Below are 19,955 nucleotides of genomic sequence, written 5' to 3'. Positions count from 1 at the left end.
AGGTTTTTTTCTCCCAGGCTGTGAGCTGTGCGCTGCGATTGGCCAGCGCTACAGCCTAGGAGAAGGAGACGCCCACAGAACAAGGGAAGACCCGCCTACTATAACTTAAGCAGCAAAGGTACCGGAGCCTATAACGGGAGAACGGAGCGGCGCCCGGGGATAATAGTAAGTGCAGTGAGATCCCCGGGCGCCGCTCTACATGGCAGCATACTTAGTTCACATAGTTTTTACAAGTGAAAGGTCCTCTTTAAACTTCTTTTTTTATTTAGTGATGTCCAGGACAATCCAAGCAAATGGTGGACGGTTGCTGCCTTACGACCTTCATCAGACCACCGGACTGTCATTTAAAGGGAGTTTATGACCAGCAAAGACACATAGCTGTTTTTCTTTTGTTGAAAGAAAGGAGTGGAGCTAGGGTGCAACAAGAGCAGTGGTGACGCCCTCATTGCACTAAAAGCCTGCATATATTACTGAGTTTCAGGTCAGCAAAAGAAAAACAGTCTTTTAATCAGGGGAATCACAGCTTCGTGTCTACACAAACAATTTGAAAGGGAGGTCGCTGATGACACACTCCCTTTAACCAATACCATGTCAGTGCTAGGGACTATATCAGACACTGCTGTGTGCATAGTGAGACACATGCGGCAGTGTCCAGTATACTCCCTAGTGCTTACAAGGTATGGTTAAAGGAGGATGGTTTGATAAAGGTCATAAGACAAAAAACGTTCACCCTTTGCTTGGATTAACCTGGACATTAATTAATAAAATATACTTTAACTCTGATTGGAGATTGCAGTGATTTTTACTGCTGGACTGGCAGTCATCTCTAACACCTCAGATGTGACCAAGTATCATTCTGTCCAATGTATAGCATCCAGAGGCCGTCTACTGTAATACAGAACCACATGTGACTACTTTTGTACATGAAGCTATATGTATATTATTTGTGTCCATCCTGCCCAAAAAAATTGGTTGCTAGGCAACTCACAGTAAGTAACAGTATCACGGAGTAGTATTATTATAACCTATCACTGGACATCAATCCTACTCTATTAAAATATAACTTTTATTATATATGTTAAAACTAGGTAACCTGAAATAAACGATGGAAGAAAATAAATGACCACAGATTATGTGATGTGATGTAATACTACAAAAGTACTTTGGTTTAAAAATACATTTTTTGAAATATGCTATTTGGATATTAATAAAGGGAGTAAAAGACCCACTGTCTATATATTAACCTAGACAGGATGTGCGCCATCTCCTGACCTGTCTGTAGTAATTGCTTGCATTCCCCATGTAATAACAATTCTGGAGCATGTATTCTTATGACTCTGTGCTGTGCCATTCTTGTATTATTCCAGATAGAATTTATGAGTGAATTGTTAGCAGTCTGCATTGAAGGTCCAGGTGGGTGTTACTAGTTGGGGGTGTGTCCCTGCACAGTGTGAGATTAGCATCACTGAATAGGTTCACACAGTGCAGGGACACACCCCTAACTGGTAACACCCATCTGGACTTTCATTGCAATCTATTGGTAATCCATTCACAACTTCTAGCAGAAATAATAAAGGAGTGACACATCATATAGTCATAAAAATACATGCTTCAAAATTGATATTGGTCTGTGGAGAAGGTATAGCCTACCTGAGCGGACCCAAGACTTCTTTTGTTCTAGTGTCAGCCTCCTAGTGGCAACTGGGAATACTGTATACCCATAGTGCTGTGTCCCCCAATGCAGTCACCAGAAATTGATATTACAAGAGTGATGCAAATAGTTGCTAAAACAGACATGTCAGGAGAGGTGACAGGTCTTCTTTAATGCTCAATATGAAAAGCTTAAGTGGTTATTTGGTAATTTATATTGATGACCTATCCTCAGGATAGGTCATCAATATCAGATCGATGGGGTTCTGACACCCAGGACCACCGCTGATCAGCTGTTAGAAGAGGCCGGCACTCCATGAGTATCACGGCCTCTTCCTAGTCCATGTGATGTCACTGTACATCGGTCACATAGACTAAGGGGCTGAGCTGGAATACTAAGCACAGCCGCTATACAATGTACAGCGCTGTGCTTGGTAAGCGCCTGGGAGGTCACCAAGCTCACCAGAGGTCCGGTGAGCACTGCAGCTTCCCAAAACAGCTGATTGGTAGCGGTGCCGGGACCCCCACTGATGTGATAACCTTGAGGATACGTCGTTATCTTTACCTGGATAACCCCTTTAATGTGTCCTTTGGTGACGCTGCAGGAGATTACTCAACTGCTGTTTGGTTTCCCTACCTATTCCAGCTGATTGCTAGGGATTTCAGCAGTGGGATAGTCTGTGGTCAGTTTATTTTTTGAGGACCCTTCCAACAAAAAGAGAGATTGTCAAAAGTGGACAGCCCCTTTAATATTATACATTACATCATAATTTAAGGCAATTTATGTATCTGAGAACATAATTATGTGTTTTTAAAGTTCAAAAAAGATGAAAAGCAGCATTTCAATTGAAATTCTCATATTCAAATAGCTGCTTCATACTAAGCATGAGAATTTCTATCCTACAATTCAGAATCTGTGGAATAAGCTTTTACCAGCTCGGAGGAGTAAATTACATCACTTATGTGGAATACAGGCAGGAGATGTATTATTTCAGTGAGACAAAAGTTAGCAGAAGTCAGTGTGACCAAGCCTGCTGGAAAACTAGAGGAGAAGAACCTGTTCACTTCAAAACAACGCCAGGTCTGGCTGTACTGTCAGAGCTGTATGATTTGACATTATAAAATGTAATGACTATGGTTACACCACAGCCACAGGAGGCAAAGGCATTTATCGCAATGTCAGAATGAAACAACATGCAATGAAAGAAGACGGCGCATGTTAAGATCTAACCTTGAGGACCTGGGAGAGGTTCACCAATGCCCAGTGTTCGATGTTAGAAAGGGTCACACAACACAAAACAAAATCACCGGTTAATACACAGCACAAAGAGACATCATGACCAAAAGATGTTCACAGGAGGACTTCATGCACAGTACACAATCATTGTTCTCAATATCAGGCAGGAAATACAAGGTTTTTCCAATAATAATGAAGGCATTGAACTTGGTAACTGGATAGGCATGCTTCATTCATTGACGTCTGATTTAAGAGGGATATAAGCCATTCACTGACACCAGTGCGAATTATGAATTAATTTCAGAGGGAAAAAAAAATATGCTGCTTTCATGGGAAAATGAATTAGCAGACCTCAGGGAAGGCATCCGGTGCGGGAAACTAAACTGACATACATATTTTAATGGGATTTTCAGCTCGTAGAATGAGGAGGCACTTAGTAATGTCATGCATTTCTTCACAGTAATAACTAGCTTGTATAAGTGATGCAGTCACTTTGGCACCAGATTTAAAATTTTGGAGCTTTCTTATACACTACATTAGGCAAATGTATGAACTGCAATTCCTTTAATATATTGTCTTCATTATTAATGCCACCAAGGCTACATTTACTGGACATGGTAGAGTTAAAGAGGTCGTCACAAGATTTAAACTTATCCCCTCTCCACAGAATAGTGGATAAGCGTCTGATCAAATGGGGTCCGACAGCTGGACATCATGAGGTCATGTGTTCCCCAATAAGAAGCATGTGCTCTGCTACTCCATTCATCAATATGGGACTACCAGAGATGGTGCTCAGATATCTTCACATAGACATGGACCGGAGTGGTGGTCATGCACATGCACTACTGTTCCAGGGGACTTGGGGACTCCCTGGTATCATGATTGATGGGGGTCATACATATATCATATATCACCTATACTGTGGATATATGATAAATGTTATTTATGGGAAAACCTCTAGCCAAGAAATGGAAGAGCAAAAGAAGGAAGGAAGAAAAATTGATAAGATAGAAGCTTATTGAAAAAGAGGGAATGGTGTCGGCTGGGAAAGAGGGAAAGAAGAGCATGTGGTGATGAAACAGCTACTAATACAGACTGCAAGGGGTACAAAACAGCAAAACTATGGTACTTGGGGTGCACTGAGTATGTGTCCACCATGGGGACTGAATCTGGTATCTCTGCAGTCTCTACTGAAGGATGGACTGGCCTTTCTAAGGCTACTTTCACATTAGAGTTTTCAATTCCGCTATTGAGATCCATCATAGGATCTCCATAGCGGATAAAAACGCTTCAGTTGTGCCCATTCATTGTCAATGGGGACAAAACTAAACTGAATGAAATGGAGTACACCAGAATGCATTCCGTTCCATTTGGTTGCGCTCCCATCGCAGACAGAATAACGCTGCAAGCAGTGGTTATCTGTGCGCGATGTGGTGCGGAGCAAGATGGATCCGTCCTGACACACAATGTAAGTCAATGGGGACGGATCCGTTTTCTCTGACAAAATAGAAAATAGATCCGTCCCTCATTGACTTTCAATGGTGTTCAAGACGGATCCGTCATGGCTATAGAAGACATAATACAACCGGATCCGTTCATGATGGATGCATGCGGTTGTATTATCAGTAACGGAAGCGTTTTTGAAGATCCATGACAGATCCACAAAAAACGCTGGTGTGAAAGGAGCCTAATACTAGTTGGGTTCACCATTTTCAATTCATATTACAGGACTGTCTGTCATCCCTACTTCAGGACTATTTTAATGAAAAATAAAACGCAGCTCTCCATTTTAAAGAAGTAGCTGAGCAAAATTATCAACTTCTTATTCCCCTCTCAAAGTTATCTACTTTATCTGCAAATAATGGATATACTGGCAGCAGTGACAGCCACGACCAATGTCACCATGTACTTTGTACAACATGACATGAATAATGGATACTTTCCATTGTGTCTGCTCTATCAGTAATACATGAATAAGGTCAATTCAATAAGCATTGTGTCAGTGAATAGTTTATAATACATTATACCTTTGGTCACAATACAATTGGAGCAGGGTTCAATGATACACTCAGCTAGTGACCCAAACATCTTTCATATATAATATACCTAGGAGACCTCTAGAACACAAGTAGGTCGCCCTTGTCACTTCACATCTTTGCAAGTAAGAGTGCCCACTGTTCTTAACTAGCAACAGACTGGATATGTGCAATGGAGGCTGGCGTTCAGTGAAGGGACAGGGTTTTCTACTTCTGCCATAGAATATCATATATAACGTGGTGGTCTCGAGCCAACTTAGAACATTTAAAGTGAGCTCAGTGCATTTTCATACCCCTAGATGATTTACAAATCATTGTAATAAATAACAGTGGAACTGGTTATTTTTTCTCATCACCTTACATTTCTTAACACCTCTATAAAGAAAGGGAAACGTAATAATAAGGCTTCAATATGATCACATTATCTGAAGAATTTCAAGTTAAAGAGCTTCTAGCACCAGAACTGGCTCACCTTAGACCTGTGCACTGGTCAGCAGAATTGGTCTGTCTTAGTCCTATCCCAATATGTGGCCACATTTAGTTGAAATAGAAGTTTTGATATATGCAAATGAGCCTGTAGGAGCAATGGGGCGTTGCTGTTACTCTTAGAGGCTCCGTTCTCCCTGCTGTACTTTGATTGACAGGGCCAATAATTGAGAAGGTCATCACTCCTGGCTCTGACTTCTCATGAAGTCTCGCCTCTGCTCCATGCGGTTCAGTAACGCGATGCAGGGGGTGTGACAGCAGCAGGGAGAACGGAGCCTCTAGGAGTAACGGCAATGCCCCAATGCTCCTACAGGTACATTTGCATATATCAAAACTTCTATTTCAACTAAATGTGGCCACATATTGGGATAGGACGAAGACCAACCAATTCTGCTGACCAGTGCACTGCACAGGTCTAAGGTCGGCCAGTTCTAATGCTATGAAACTGGGGACAGAAGCCCTTTAAACATGAACTGTAATATCTGATCCATTTGCTGGTAAGTGTGAAACTTCAGATGAGCCTGGAGATTGGACAACACTCCCAAATAATTCTGAACCAGGATAACTAAAGGTCCTTTTACATGGGATTTTCTCCCTGTTATGAAGTGTCAATCAGTGATACACCATGTTGATCAGCGCTCACTAAATGCTAATTATCATTAGTATAGGGAAGAATGATCCTTAATATGATCATTCACCTCCATACTGTTTTCATTGGTTTGCAGCATATCCCATTTACATTAGCGGTGAGCTGCTGAAAACAATTTTTAATGCTGCACAAAAGATTAGATCACCAAACAGCTAGTCTGTTGAGTGATTGGGGGCATGTTTACACACAGAAATGATTGGTTAAATGAACGTTCGTACAAACGTTTGTTCCAGATAATTTGGCCCTGACTAGTGATTTGTAAAGTGGTAGGACTATGTTCTCATCACGGGCATCTATGCCTCTTTTGATACAACCCATTATCTTATTGGCCTTGGCAGCAACTGCCTGACACTGGTTTCTACAGCTTAGTTTGCTGTTCACTAAAATTCCTTTTCCATGTCAGTGTTACCCAGTGTTTTACCATTTAGTATGTACGGGTGACTTGCATTATTCCTTCCCATGTGCATAACTTTACATTTGTCAGTGTTAAACCTCATCTGCCACTTTTCTGCCCAAGCCTCCAATCTATCCAGATCCCTCTGTAGTAGTATACTGTCCTCTTCAGTGTTAATTGCTTTACACAGTTTAGTGTCATCTGAACAAATTGATATTTTACTGTGCAAGCCTTCTACAAGATCATTAATAAATATATTGAAGAGAATAGGGCCCAGTACTGACCCCTGTGATACCCCAAGAGTGACGGTGACCCAATCTGAGTGTCTACCATTAATATAATATAATACAGTCCAAAAAAAAGTATGATAAAGCATTTCAAACAAAGACTAATGGCACAGGTCTGGTAAAAAAAAAAGTAAATGGATACATCTATTGTATACTTTGGGAAATATTCCCAGCATATACATCTAGACTACAAACTTAACGTGGTGTGAACAAAGCTTTAGGTAGCACTGATCAGTAATGGCTGAACTGCTGGCTTTTTGCATGGATTTAGGGGACCTTTGTGTTAAAGTCTTGGGTCAGGAAATAGAGGGGGGGTTTAGGACCCAGTTTCTGCCAGAACTAAATTTTATTTTTTTCCTATAAATTCACATTTAAAACACAACATATACATATAATAGGAGATACTGTAACATAGCCCAGCACTCTTGTCTAGATTACGACTTCAGTTCACTGCACAGGGGGAGTGAATCCATCAAGTACTACAACGTCTTCATTCTGCTTTTTAGAGAACTGGCAAGCTTTGCATCCTCTGCTGTGAACCACAGAACACGTCTGTAACTGCGAACTGCATATTGTGGCTTATGTTCAGCAATAAGACCACTTTCACACTTGCATTGTTAATTCCGGTATTGAGATCCGGCAGAGGATCTCAATACCGGAATTAAACGGATCCGTTTTGATTTTGCACATCAAGATGCATCCGTTCCGCTAGGATGTGGTTGTGTGAAATCAAAACAGAAAAAACTGATCCGTCACTAAATACATTCAAAGTCAATGGGTGATGGATACAGTTTTTTAGGCTCCTAAAAAAATGGACCTGTCACCATTGACTTACATTGTTTCCAGTACTGGATTGCCGTTTTTTTTCTGTTTTTATGAGTGGACACAAAACCACAGCTTGCAGCGGTTTTGTGTCTGGTCACAAAACGGAATGCTGCCAGAACGGAAGACATCCCGATGCATCCTGAACGGATCTCTTTCCATTCAGAATGCATGAGGACTAAACGGTAACAATAATTCAAGTGTGAAAGTAGCCTAACTTGTAGGATCCCTCTTCTGCTTGTTCACAGGGAAGGACAGTACCTTAATTCAAGTTTTATTTCACTTAAAGGGAACCTGTGACATTGAACCTAACATCTACGCTACAGGAGGAGCTGAGCAGATTGATATAGATTTTTTGTGGGAAAAGATTTAAAACTTTTAAATTTCTGTTCTTTCTATGCTTAGGAGTTCAGTGGGCGGCCCTACTCAGCGACTGACAGCTATTTCTGTGTGCACCGCCTTACTATATATCAATCTGCTCAGCTCCTCCTGCTCTATAGCATGCCGCCTGCAGCTCAGACACCATGTTCAACATGACAGGTTTCCTATAAAACAAACATCTCATTTGGGCTTGTCCTATCTCAACATTTGCAGCACATCACTAGTATATGCCACCTCTGGGACCCGCTCTTTTATCCACAACGGGACCCCAGAAGTGAAGGGAGAGCAATTGCAAATGCCCAGCCACCCTCTATTCACTGCTGTGGGATTTCCAAAAATAGCCAAGCCAGCAAGCTAGGCTATTTGCAGCAGTCTCATAGCGGCAAATGGAGAGGTGCACGCGGTTGCACGGCTTGCTCTCTATTCGCTGCTATGGGACTTCTGAAAACGGCCAAGTGCAATGAATGGTGCCCTTTCCTTCACTTTGTGGGCCCTGTTCTTGGGATAGGAGTGGGTCCCAGAGGTGGACCCCACACCTATCTTACATTTGTGGCGTATGATACGCAACAAATGTTGAGATGGTAAACTCCTATTAAAACACACATCAGGATGTGTACTCTTCACTAAGACTATTGCAGCTTTCAGACGAGCTAGTGTCACGCTCTGGACTCGCAGCGCAAGACCCGTCCTGAACTTCCAGCATTACCAGGGTCGCATAGCATTATATTGATTTATGATGTTATGTAAACCCTTACAGTTCTGGAATGTATTGGATAACACTGACAGCCCTATTTTACTTAGCATTCTGTATTCAGAATGCTATTATTTTCCCTTATAATCATGTTATAAGGGAAAATAATACAATCTACACAACCTTGAACCCAAACCTCAACTTCTGTGAAGTAGTTCGGGTCTGGGTACCACAGTCAGTTTTTTATCCCACGCGTGCAAAACGCATTGCAACGGCACAATAAAAACTGAACAACGGAACGCAATCGCAGTCAAAACTGACTGCAATTGGGTACCTACTCGCGCGGGTTTGCCGCAACGCATCCGGACCTTATCCGGACACGCTCGTGTGAAAGAGGCCTAAGGGTTACATAACATCATAAATCAGTATAATGCTATGCGACCCTGGCAATGCTGGAAGTTCAGGACGGGTCCTGCGGTGCGAGTCCGGAGCGTGACACTAGCTCGTCTGAAAGCGGCCTTTGGTAGAATTTGAGTCAGTGAAAATATGTATTTACCACAATTTACAGCAGTGGACCATTATTCCAGGTACATTGCAATTAGTAGAAAAAAAACAAGTTGCCAGAATGCTGTTCTTACTGTGGAAATGAGGCATTATATGTATTATGAGATTTTGCCCATGTGTAAATTATGTATATTCTCAGCTGCGCAAGCATATGGAAACACTTGTTATGTATGGCACAAAATCAAGTGATTATACAGACAGATTACATAGCTCATATTACCATATTGCTTATTAGTATTGTAAACATTATCACTTATTGATGATGACCAATTTAACGCACTATAGGGCGGTATATAGAAAAGTCATCAAGAATTAACCCAACCTGGGTAGAAATAAAACTTCATCTCTTACTGAATGACATGACCCATGATACTCTGTCATGAAAGATGATGTGTGACACCGCCTGACACTGTAATAGTATGCCAAGTCATTGCTGTATCGGCTCTAATAATCAAGAATATTATATACACTGATAGAAAGTCAGATTCTGTGAATATGGCTGCTAATCAGATAAGTCTTAGGATATGGGACTTGTATTAAAGTGAATATCGGTGATTTAAGTTATTCAGAAAATATGTCTAAACTAACAGATCACATGTGTATTTTAATCACCTTGATCTCAAGGACCATGGCTGCAAGGATATTTTTTTGTAACTTGTTTACTGCCTGCACTACAAATATGGCAAATATGGTATAAATCCATAGAAAACTATTTAGATATACAATAAAGATATCCATATTCACAGGTCAGGCTGCGTGGGTTAAAGGGGTTGTCCAGTTTCCAATGTTGATGATCTCTTCGCTGGGACAGTGTGTTACTACAACTGCTCCTTCCCTTTCAAGTGAATAGGATGGAGAAGCAGACCCCCGCCAATCTGATATTGATCATCTATCCTGAGGATAGGTCATTAATATTGGAAACTGGACAACCCCTTTAACCCTTTTATCACTTCCTGCCTTTCTGGGGCCATAAAATTTTTATTTTTCTGTTCACATAGCCGTATGAGGACTTGTTTTTTGCGGGGCAAGTTGCACTTTCTGATTCCACTATTTTAATATTGCATACAATATAGTGGAGACCTGAAATTGGAAAAAAAAAAGCAATTACGCTACAGTTTTATGGGATTTGTTTATATGGCAATCCCTATACAGTAAAACTGACCAGTTACTTTCATTCTCCAGGTCAGTACGATTACGGCGATACCACATATGTATAGTTTTTCTTTTGTCACCATTTTCTGACCCCTATAAGTTTTTTGTAGTTATGTGTATGGAGCTGTGTGGGGTAACTTTTTACAGGGCAATCTGTACTTTTCATTGGTGCCATTTTACTGTGAGTACAACTTTTTGATGACTTATTAAATTTTTTGTGGGAGGAGAAACAACAATTTTGACTTTTTTTCAATTTTGCCGTTTTCCATATAGGATAAATATTTTTAGACTTAAAGTATGGGCATTTTCGCATGTAGCAATGCCTATGATGTGTATTTTTTTTATATTTTATGTTTTTTTGTTTTTTTTTTGGAGTAAGGGGGTAATTTGAATTTTTATATTTTTAAATATATTATTTTACACTTTTTTTTTATAGTTCCCATAGGGAACTATAAAAAGCAATCATTAGCTTGCTTCTTTCATAGAATCCAATGGATTAGCATTGGAGTCTATGAGAAGTGTACAGGCAGGGGCTCCATAGGAACTAATTTGCAGCAGCCTCTGTCATATAGGAGGACAGGAGCTGCCGCAAACACACACTCGGGCTCCCATGATCCCCGCAAGGGGAGCTGGAGCACATCTGGAAGTGTGCTCTTCTTGGTTTAAGCACGTCCAGATGCTGTGGTCACGACTGACTGTCTGCTGTATGAAACTGCAGGCACCTGGCGGCTATGGTACCTATACATCTTTTACATGTATGGCGCTGGTTGAAAAGGGGTTAAGGCCCCCTTACACATTAGTGTATTGACGTCTGAACCCGCCCAATCCTGATAGGACCGCCTCCTTGACTTCAAAGCTCAGAATGAGCACGGATATAAATGAATTACACGTTCATTTGTAATTCCCATAAAACTAAATATCAATGTGCTCAGCTCCTCCTGCTCTATAACATGCTGCCTGCAGATTAATTAGCATTTTTATGGTGACAGGTTCTCTTTAATGTTTTTGCTGTCACACACGTTTAAATTGATATATGTGAATGTTGTGTTGGATTCTCCTTCCACAGCTGATTTTCTTGGTTATTACAGAGTAAATCACGTGCTGCACTCTACGAGGTGAGACTTTGCCTTATAATTGCATTAACTAGGTAATTTGCACAACCTAATTATAGCAATTACAGAAGCCCAGGCATCTCTGAACAGGGAATGGCCATGGCATGATACCCATTTCTCTGTGCAAATGTGATATTTCCAGGGTGACCTATAATTCCAAAAGAACACACAGTTCTTTCTCAGTCACTTGTCAAAAGTAGGTGGCATTAATAAAATCTCTTTAAGTTCTCTGTGCAGTGTTGCATGCCTGTCAGAATACAACCAAGCCGTCATGCCGCTCAGCTTGTCTTATGACAAAACTTCAGACACAGCTCCGGCATTGATTGATCCTAAAAAAATTACTTTTAATACTTGTTTATAATATTGGTAATACTGTAAGTTTACTGACAGCCCTGTTAATACTGAGCATCAGTACAGGGAGGAGGAGACGCCAGGGTTTCTTAATGGGCGTCTCCTTCTCCCTGGCTCTGCCGTGGTCCAATCACAAAGGAGAGCGTCACAGCCAGAGAGAAGGTGAGCTTTTTTTTCTCCCTGGCTGTGACACTCCCTGCTATGATTGGATTGCGGCATAGCCAGGGAGAAGGAGACGCCCATTAAGAAACCCTGCCGTCTCCTCCTCCCTGTACCGATGCTCAGTATTAGGCTCCATTCACATGTCAGTATTTTTACCTGTCCAGATAAACGTTCCTTTTTTTTGCGGATCTGTTTTTCAGTACAACCTTCCGTTTTTTTACTAAAGTGCTTCCGAATCCATTCCGTGTTTCCATTTTTTTATTTTTTTTTCAAAAAGAAAAAAGAGGAGGAGGAATAGATGTTGCTAGGGCACCAAAAAAAAAAAGTGGTGAAAACAGAGGACATCTTCTAGAACAGGGGCCATTTTATTGTGCTTTTGGTGTAGTAGGAGCTGTGTAAGAAATCTCTGATAAATGCAGTGAACCACATGTCTTCAAGCTGCAATTTTCTAATTAGCACAAAAAAAATGACAAACACGTACAGTATACTGCTCTAGGACAGATGGAAAAGTAAAATTACACATATTATAATATATTTACTCACTTATTTTTTTTCCCTCTTGGCTAAGTTGCCTGAGTCCCAGGAGGATGGCAAAAGTTCATGGGCAATTTCCTCCCAACACCGGTCCCTTAGCGACCTATTTTGGTAGGCCTCTTGTCTGGTATCCCATAGAGAGGGTCATTCCTGGATCCTAGTGATCAATCGGTCCACTTCATATGCCATTTTGCAGGAGAGCAGGAGAGCAGAAGATGACCTGAACTTCTCTCACCACAGGCACTGAGGGCTGGACTTAATTTTTTTTCTTGTGTCCTGTCAACTGAGTTAAAAAACTGATGACATTCGGATGGTTTTGTGCATGTCATCCGTTTTTATGCGGATCCATTGACTTGAATGGACAACGGACCAGAAAAACTGACAGAAAGTTGGACAAGCTTAATTTTTTTTCAGGATCCGCATACTCGAAAATAGGAAAACGGAATGGATTCAGTGATTCGGACAGCACTATGATTGGTGTCCGCATTTTTGCTGAGGCAATTGAAATTAATGGATCCGAAAAAAAGTTCCGATTTAAAACGGAACGGAAACGGAGTGTTATAATGGACGTGTGAATGGAGCCTTAACGTACTGAGCAGGAAAATAGCAGGGGGGCACAGTGGGGCATAGGAGCAATATAAAAAAAAAAAACAGGCAGGGTGGCAGCATCAGTTAAGGTATTTATCTAGAATTTAAAAAAACATGAAAGGTCCTCTTTAAGAAATTGACTCTTGGTGTAACCATTTGCTTTGTCAGTAGGTTGAGTCCCTACACAATCTGACAATGTCCAGTCAATGCTGACAGTGTCAGGGTATACAAGGGGAATGGTAACACCTAGTTTTCTAATGTATTAATACATTTGCAGGAGGAATCACAAAGGACCAGCACAATGCATATGTCTAAGACAAGGTGCTTCAGAATTACTTTTTTTCATGGAGACATGCAGGCATTTGCTAAAAAAAATACTTGTCAGGAGAGCTGACAGATCCTCTTCAACCCCTTAAGGAATGCCGCCTAGTTTGGAAGGAGATTCTACGAATTTTTTTTAGATCCCTGCATTTCAAAATCCATAACTTTTTTGTTATTTTTCCATCGCTATAGCTGTATGAGGGCTTATTTTTGCTGGGCAAGTTGTATTTTTAATGGCATCATTTTATGGTACATCAGGTGAATTGGTTAACTTTTAATTCCACCATGGTTTTTAGTTTTTTGTCTTTATGGTGTTCACTGCATGGCAATTATGACAGTGTAACTGCATTCTGCGGGACAGTACAATTATGGAGATACCAAATTGATATGTTTTTTTGTTGTTATGTTTTACTACTTTTACAAATTATTATTTTTTTAAATTGCTTTGTGTCAGTGTATTCTGACACCCATCTATTTATTTTTCTGCCGATGGAGTTGTGTAAGGGCTTTTTTGGCAAGTGAACTACAGTTTTTATTGAAACCATTTTTGGATACTGGGACCTTTTGATCATATTTATTTCAATTTGTTTTGAGGTTAGGGTGGCAATATAAAAGCTCCCTCCCACTAGCTAACTGCTTAAATGTCAATGACCACAACATCATCGGGGTTAGAGGCTTTGTTTGGTTTATTTATACTGATGACCTATCTTCGGGATAGGTCATCAATATCAGATCGGTGGGGGTCCGACACCCAACACGCCCGTCGATCAGCTGTTTAAAGAGAAGGCCATGCTAGTACGAGTGCTGCCTTCCCTTCATGGTTTTCCTGCTTGCCTTCACAACCGCAGCCGCAGCAGTGAGCAGGTGTAATTACATCTCAGCCGTTCCATTCACTTCTATAGGATGGCTCCTTGCTATTCAAGTGGTTAGATAGAAGCCATCCCATTGAAGTGAATGGGACGGCTATGATGTAATTACACCTGCTCACTGCTGCAGTTGTGATGGCGAGCAGGTAAATAGTGAAGAGAAGGCAGCGCTTATACGATAGCTGCGCTCTCTTCAAACAGCTGTTCGGCGGGGATGCCGGGAGTCAGACCCCCACTGATCAGATACTGATGACCTATACCGAAGATAGTTCTTCAATATTAATTAAACGGACACCCCTTTAAACTTTAAGGTGTACATAGCCTTTAAATATTATATTTGGGGTTCTTTTTCTTTATAATGTTAATAGAAGCTGAACGGCTTCTGAAAATACAGCAATATGATCAACTAATCCATGTCTCAGGAATGGTCCCAGCTCTTGACACTCTGCTGCTGGTTTTTGTCAACTAAAAAAGAGCTCCATTGGCTTAATAGCTGGTAAGGATCTTTAGGGAATGTAAGTGTAACAGCAAAATCAATGACTTGGCATACCACAGACCACTGTTCCTGAATATAGCCTGTGATTTAACATTGTCAGTTTACATAATAATAATAATCTGCAATAATCTAGGATTTAAGGGCTGACCTTCAGGGCCTGGAAGAGAGATCACAATTCAAATATCCATTTCCATATTGATCATTAGATGAATGAGGGGGAAACACGAAGATTGTTAGAATATTCAGCAACAATAAATCCTACATTCTGGTTACATAAACTTTACTTCAGCAAGTCCCAAACGTACCAGTGGAAACAAGTTATTATCAGCGTTGTAACTGAATATGATGCAGAAGTGGAGAGGAAAGTGCTCACTGCATTGCTGTACAACCATGTGCAGGGCCAATCCAGTGGAGCAGCAGACGTGCGCTGCTGCTGGTTGTAGATGATATTTGAAATAAACTGATCTGCCGGTCTGTTAATTTATGGTTTTTACTCTTAAAATGTCTATACTGGTGGCTGTTTTTTTTTTTTCTAATTGATGTCGGACTGGACACCGAAGCGTTGCACGTGCAGCATTTATCCTACTGGCCTGTGGGATAAAGGGTCGAATTGCTGACTTTTGTGAACACTGATAATAGCTTGCTTTATCCACATTAGCACATGCACAAATAAACAAGATGAAAATGGTTTGTTCCCACAATACATGCAATAAATACAAGGCTTACAAGGAGAGCATGACCGAGCCGGGACGTGCTAGACTTTTCTCATTTAACACGGGCGCTGTTGATTGTCTGTTGGAGAGAGCTAATGATTTGCTTGTTCATACAAGAAATAAATACAAGTTGTCATTTCCAAACTGAATGAAACGTATGATACATTGGTGCTTTACTTATATTCTACCAATTATGTGTTAAAATGCCCTTATAAGTCAGAGCTTCACTTAGAAATCTAATGGCCTGTGAGATCAAACGCCCAGTAATAACTCATATTTCAGTTTCTGTATGGTGTATCCCCTGCTGATTTTATGAGACTACACGTATGCAGTGATAGGGGTTGTCCCAACATTAAATGTTACTTTAATATAATTCAGCATGAGCTACTAATTACTTATGTGTAACCTGTATAATGCTATTTACATGTAACACCAGGGTTAAGATATTTTTTTGACAATTAGAAAATAGTGTCATAAAAATTCAGAATAGCAACTCGTATAACTCATTGGCATTGCTAAATAGTATTAGCCTGCGCTCTCTCTCCGACAGACCCAATAGAGTATTGATAGGTGAACATGGTGTTTACTGGCAAGTGGCCTTTATCCAATGTATGTGTCACTCACTACAGCACTATGCACACAGACATATATCGGTCATGTTTTCCTTGTACATAAGAGACAACAAATATATGCAGATACTGCCCACAAAAATGGAACACAAGGTGAGGACTGATGTTCAGTGGATTCCGCCGTCTAATGCAATGAGATGAAGTCAATGGAGTGCAGGAATGAGAATCGCAGACACAAGGCTCCAAATTTTTTTCATGCTTCTGTGCCCCAATGGATTTAATTTCACAGTGTAGAAGGCGATGATTTTTTTTTACAAGTGCTCACTATGTTCATGGACTAGGTGACCATAAATTGAGCTGCCACAGGTTGTGCCAAGGCTATTTGTGCTCACTAGCATATTTCAGTGACATCATGCGGAAACAGGTGCTCTGTATTTTGCTACCAGCTATTAGCCTTTCAGTAAGGGGAGAAAATATCCCATTTTATGTCACCTTATTTATGTCCCAATTTATATTTGGATATATTTTGCTCTTATTGCATCCTACAATACTACATTGTTTTGCTGATACTTAACATCTTTATTGTGTTTATTTTCACTACTGTTGGTAGTGGAAAGAAACATACATATTTATGTCTATTGGATTTGGAATGATATTTTACTTTTTTATTGGACAAATAAAAATTAACTCTGAAACTTAATATCTGGTAGCAAAAGAATTACCCACATTCATTTAGGAGTAAATGTTTTTACCTGGGCGTCCAGGAGTTCCTGCTGGTCCAGTATTTCCTTTAGGACCTGGTTTGACTAGTTCGGGGAGACCTGGTTGTCCTGGTGGTCCTGGGCTACCTGGACGTCCAGGATAACCACTGTCTCCTTTAGCGCCAGGAAATCCAGGGGATCCGGGGGAACCAGAAAATCCTGGCTCACCCTTTGCACCTGCAAATACAACATCGGACAATTACATTTAAGGTAAAAGTTTAATAATAATTTAAACTTTTAATAATTTAGAGTGCACAGCCTACAGCAGATCTGTAACTTTCTCAGTTTTTTGTTCCTCAGGCGTAAATACAAATAAAAAGGAAATGTTTTGCTATGACAAATTAATATGATTTATAAATTCTATATGGGCAGATACAACTTATAATGTATAGAAATTGTAAATTAAATGGAATTTGTCACCCTGATTTTGGACTATTATCTACAGTAATACATGAGCAGTAATGCAGATAAGGAGTCCAGATCACTATTTTTTTATTTTCCTACTGCTCCCAGTTACCAAGCTGTCATCGCTCAAAGCTGCAGTGAAATACAAAGTCTGGACTGTTGTGTTGTTCTAACATAATGGAGAGGACTCCTGTGCGCATACAGCAGTCCTGACAATGTATTTCAACACAGGTGTGAGCCTTGAGCAGGTAAATGGTGCAATAGGAAAATAAAAAATAGTGATTAGGACTCCTTATCTGCAGCACTACTCATGTATTACTGTAGATTACAGTCCAAAATCAGGGCGACAGATGCCCTTTAAGAAAATCGATCCATACCTGGAGCCCCAGGAAATCCATTTGTTCCTGGTGTCCCAAAGCCTGGTAGTCCTGAAACAGAGGCATACAGCATTTAAAAAAGATCCAGGAATATAAGAGGTTGTGGTCACAACTGACTGCCACAGACCTGGGTCTCCTTTTAGGCCGGCAGGACCAGGAATTCCATCTTGGCCCGGTTGACCCTTTTCGCCTGGAGATCCCGGTGGACCAGGGCGACCGGCATCTCCTATAAAATATAATACATTAAGTTAGTGCTAAAAGATACACATTATCTAAATATACAAAATATTCACAATTGTTTTCTTTTATTAAATACTCAGGGGGCATTCACGCAACCGTATTTCGGCCCATATCTGCATTTTTTGTCGATTGGATGCGGACCCAATAATTTCAATGGGGCAGGAAAAGATACAGGCAGCACACTGTGTGCTGTCTACATCGGTATGTCCGTTCTGCGGCCCCGCAAAAAAAAAAAAAAAAATGTTAACATGTCCTGTTCTTGACCATTTTGCCGATAAGAATAGGCATATGTAGCATAGTGCAGGACCTGCATAAGGGAAAAATGCAGAATGCACATGGCCAGTATCTGTGTTTTGAGCACTGCAAAACGGATACAGTCGTGTGAAAGACCCCTTGTAAGCATCTTAAATTCTAGTCAGTTCCTCATGAGCTCTACTATGATCGCTAATCCAGTAATACTTTTGTAACAGCTATTATTCCCCCATCCCTTTTACTTCCATTTTACTTATATCATTGTACCTCCAGCTTAAATGGATGGGTAGTTAGCAATGAGAACAGTCTTTTCTTAATTAACCATACTTTGAGATTAGATACAGAAATAATTTGCAGTCCCGATGCTATTGGCCCTACAGTCTATTACTAGATCATGCTGCTTTATCTATAATTTGGTCTTCAGGTATCACAATACATACTGTAGAAAAGTGGGTATCCGAGGGACAGGTATCAGATAGGTATTCACATGTTTATATAAAGCACATACAACAGTATGAGCATTAAAACTACTTGATGGTAGAATAGAGCACAGTAACTGCATGTTGGTGGGAGCAAAAGCACTTTGTTGCTTGCTTCCCATCCAAAACAATACAGACAAGAAATTTTTACATCCAAAAATATTTACCAGTTATATTATGTGACATTGCATGAATTACTACTATGGTGTTTTTACATGTGGCAGAACGCATTTGTGGAAAAAATCTGTCCTTCCACTGAAGAAAACATGATATGTTCCAGATTTTGTGAAGCCCAATTTCTCCAAAGATTTTAATGGGAAGCAATAATGCCCCATGAAATCTGAACTAAAATCTGCACCAAAAAAATGCACCAAAATCCACACAAACCTAAAAATACACATGTACTGATTTCAGTGAAGGCACCCAAGGTAACCTTAGTGTTAATTACTATAAAAAGTATAACTGTCTCAGCAATATCACATATATAAATGACCTGGATAAATGATAGCAGTTTTTAACACACTATATATATATATATATATATATATATATATATGTGTGTACACAAATATATATGGCAAAATACATGGGGGGGATTTATCATTCCTCCTGTGCCACTTTTCTGGCTAAAAAAAGTTTGAACATCTCAAAAAGAGGTTATGGTGAGGGTGAGGCCAGTGGGCCCCAAAACATTTATCTTAATTTACACCAGCTCTTTTCCTAACCATTATTGGGCTTATTTTCTCTTAAATATCAAAAGGGAAATACGGTAGTTCATACATAGTATTGTGTCAACTACCCAAATATACTCTGTATTTACTAAAGCCAAGTATCATGAACATGTATTTTGCCCCAATAACCTATCCAAGGTTTACAATTATTTTTTTACCCCTTGGTCCAGAAGAGCCTGGGACACCAGGGTTTCCTGGAGGTCCATCAAGTCCTTTTGATCCTGCAAGACCTGGAGCACCTAAATATCAAGAAAAGCAAGACACCGTAATTTTTTAATGAGCAGAAATCTAATTTAAAGTGCACTTCCAGTGAAAAACAGTGACTTAATAGTGGTCTTAGAACACAAGTACCTACAGCACATGTGCAGCACTTTTGTAGAGCCTTTTTCCTAAAGCTCAGCTCCTAATTCACTTAAAGGAATTTGTTACATTGTGTGCCATGTTACAGATGCAGTTACTGTCTTACAAGAGTGCTTGCTCACATAACACTGGCCAATCCTTCCTCACACACACTGCTTGAATCAGTGCTGAGTCTGCTGTAATCACAGGACTTTATAAACTAAGAAATAAATTTACTAAGTATGCAGCCTGTCAATAAAAAAAGATACCAAAGAGCAATGCTAGTTTAGAATTTACACACTGAGCATAC

The 19,955-nt window shown here is 40.2% G+C and overlaps 1 protein-coding gene across 5 annotated transcripts in view; it reads right to left on the bottom strand.

Moving 5' to 3' along the window:
• The window catches only part of COL4A5 (collagen type IV alpha 5 chain), a 158,790-nt gene that overhangs the window by 18,479 nt on the left and 120,356 nt on the right, over positions 1 to 19,955 (bottom strand). For 2 of the 5 annotated variants that reach the window (XM_040442331.1, XM_040442332.1), the window contains 6 exons: positions 19,465 to 19,545; positions 17,732 to 17,830; positions 17,605 to 17,655; positions 16,814 to 16,999; positions 14,928 to 14,936; positions 2,882 to 2,890 (listed from right to left, as the gene is read on the bottom strand). In XM_040442331.1, the coding sequence (XP_040298265.1) occupies positions 2,882 to 2,890; positions 14,928 to 14,936; positions 16,814 to 16,999; positions 17,605 to 17,655; positions 17,732 to 17,830; positions 19,465 to 19,545 (435 nt within the window). The remainder of the gene's footprint in view (positions 1 to 2,881; positions 2,891 to 14,927; positions 14,937 to 16,813; positions 17,000 to 17,604; positions 17,656 to 17,731; positions 17,831 to 19,464; positions 19,546 to 19,955) is intronic. The other 3 variants (XM_040442335.1, XM_040442336.1, XM_040442333.1) reach the window with 2 other exon arrangements.

Source organism: Bufo bufo, chromosome 8 (assembly GCF_905171765.1).
Source record: "Bufo bufo chromosome 8, aBufBuf1.1, whole genome shotgun sequence".
Lineage (NCBI taxonomy): Eukaryota > Metazoa > Chordata > Amphibia > Anura > Bufonidae > Bufo > Bufo bufo.
This window is presented reverse-complemented; position numbering and strand designations above follow the sequence as displayed.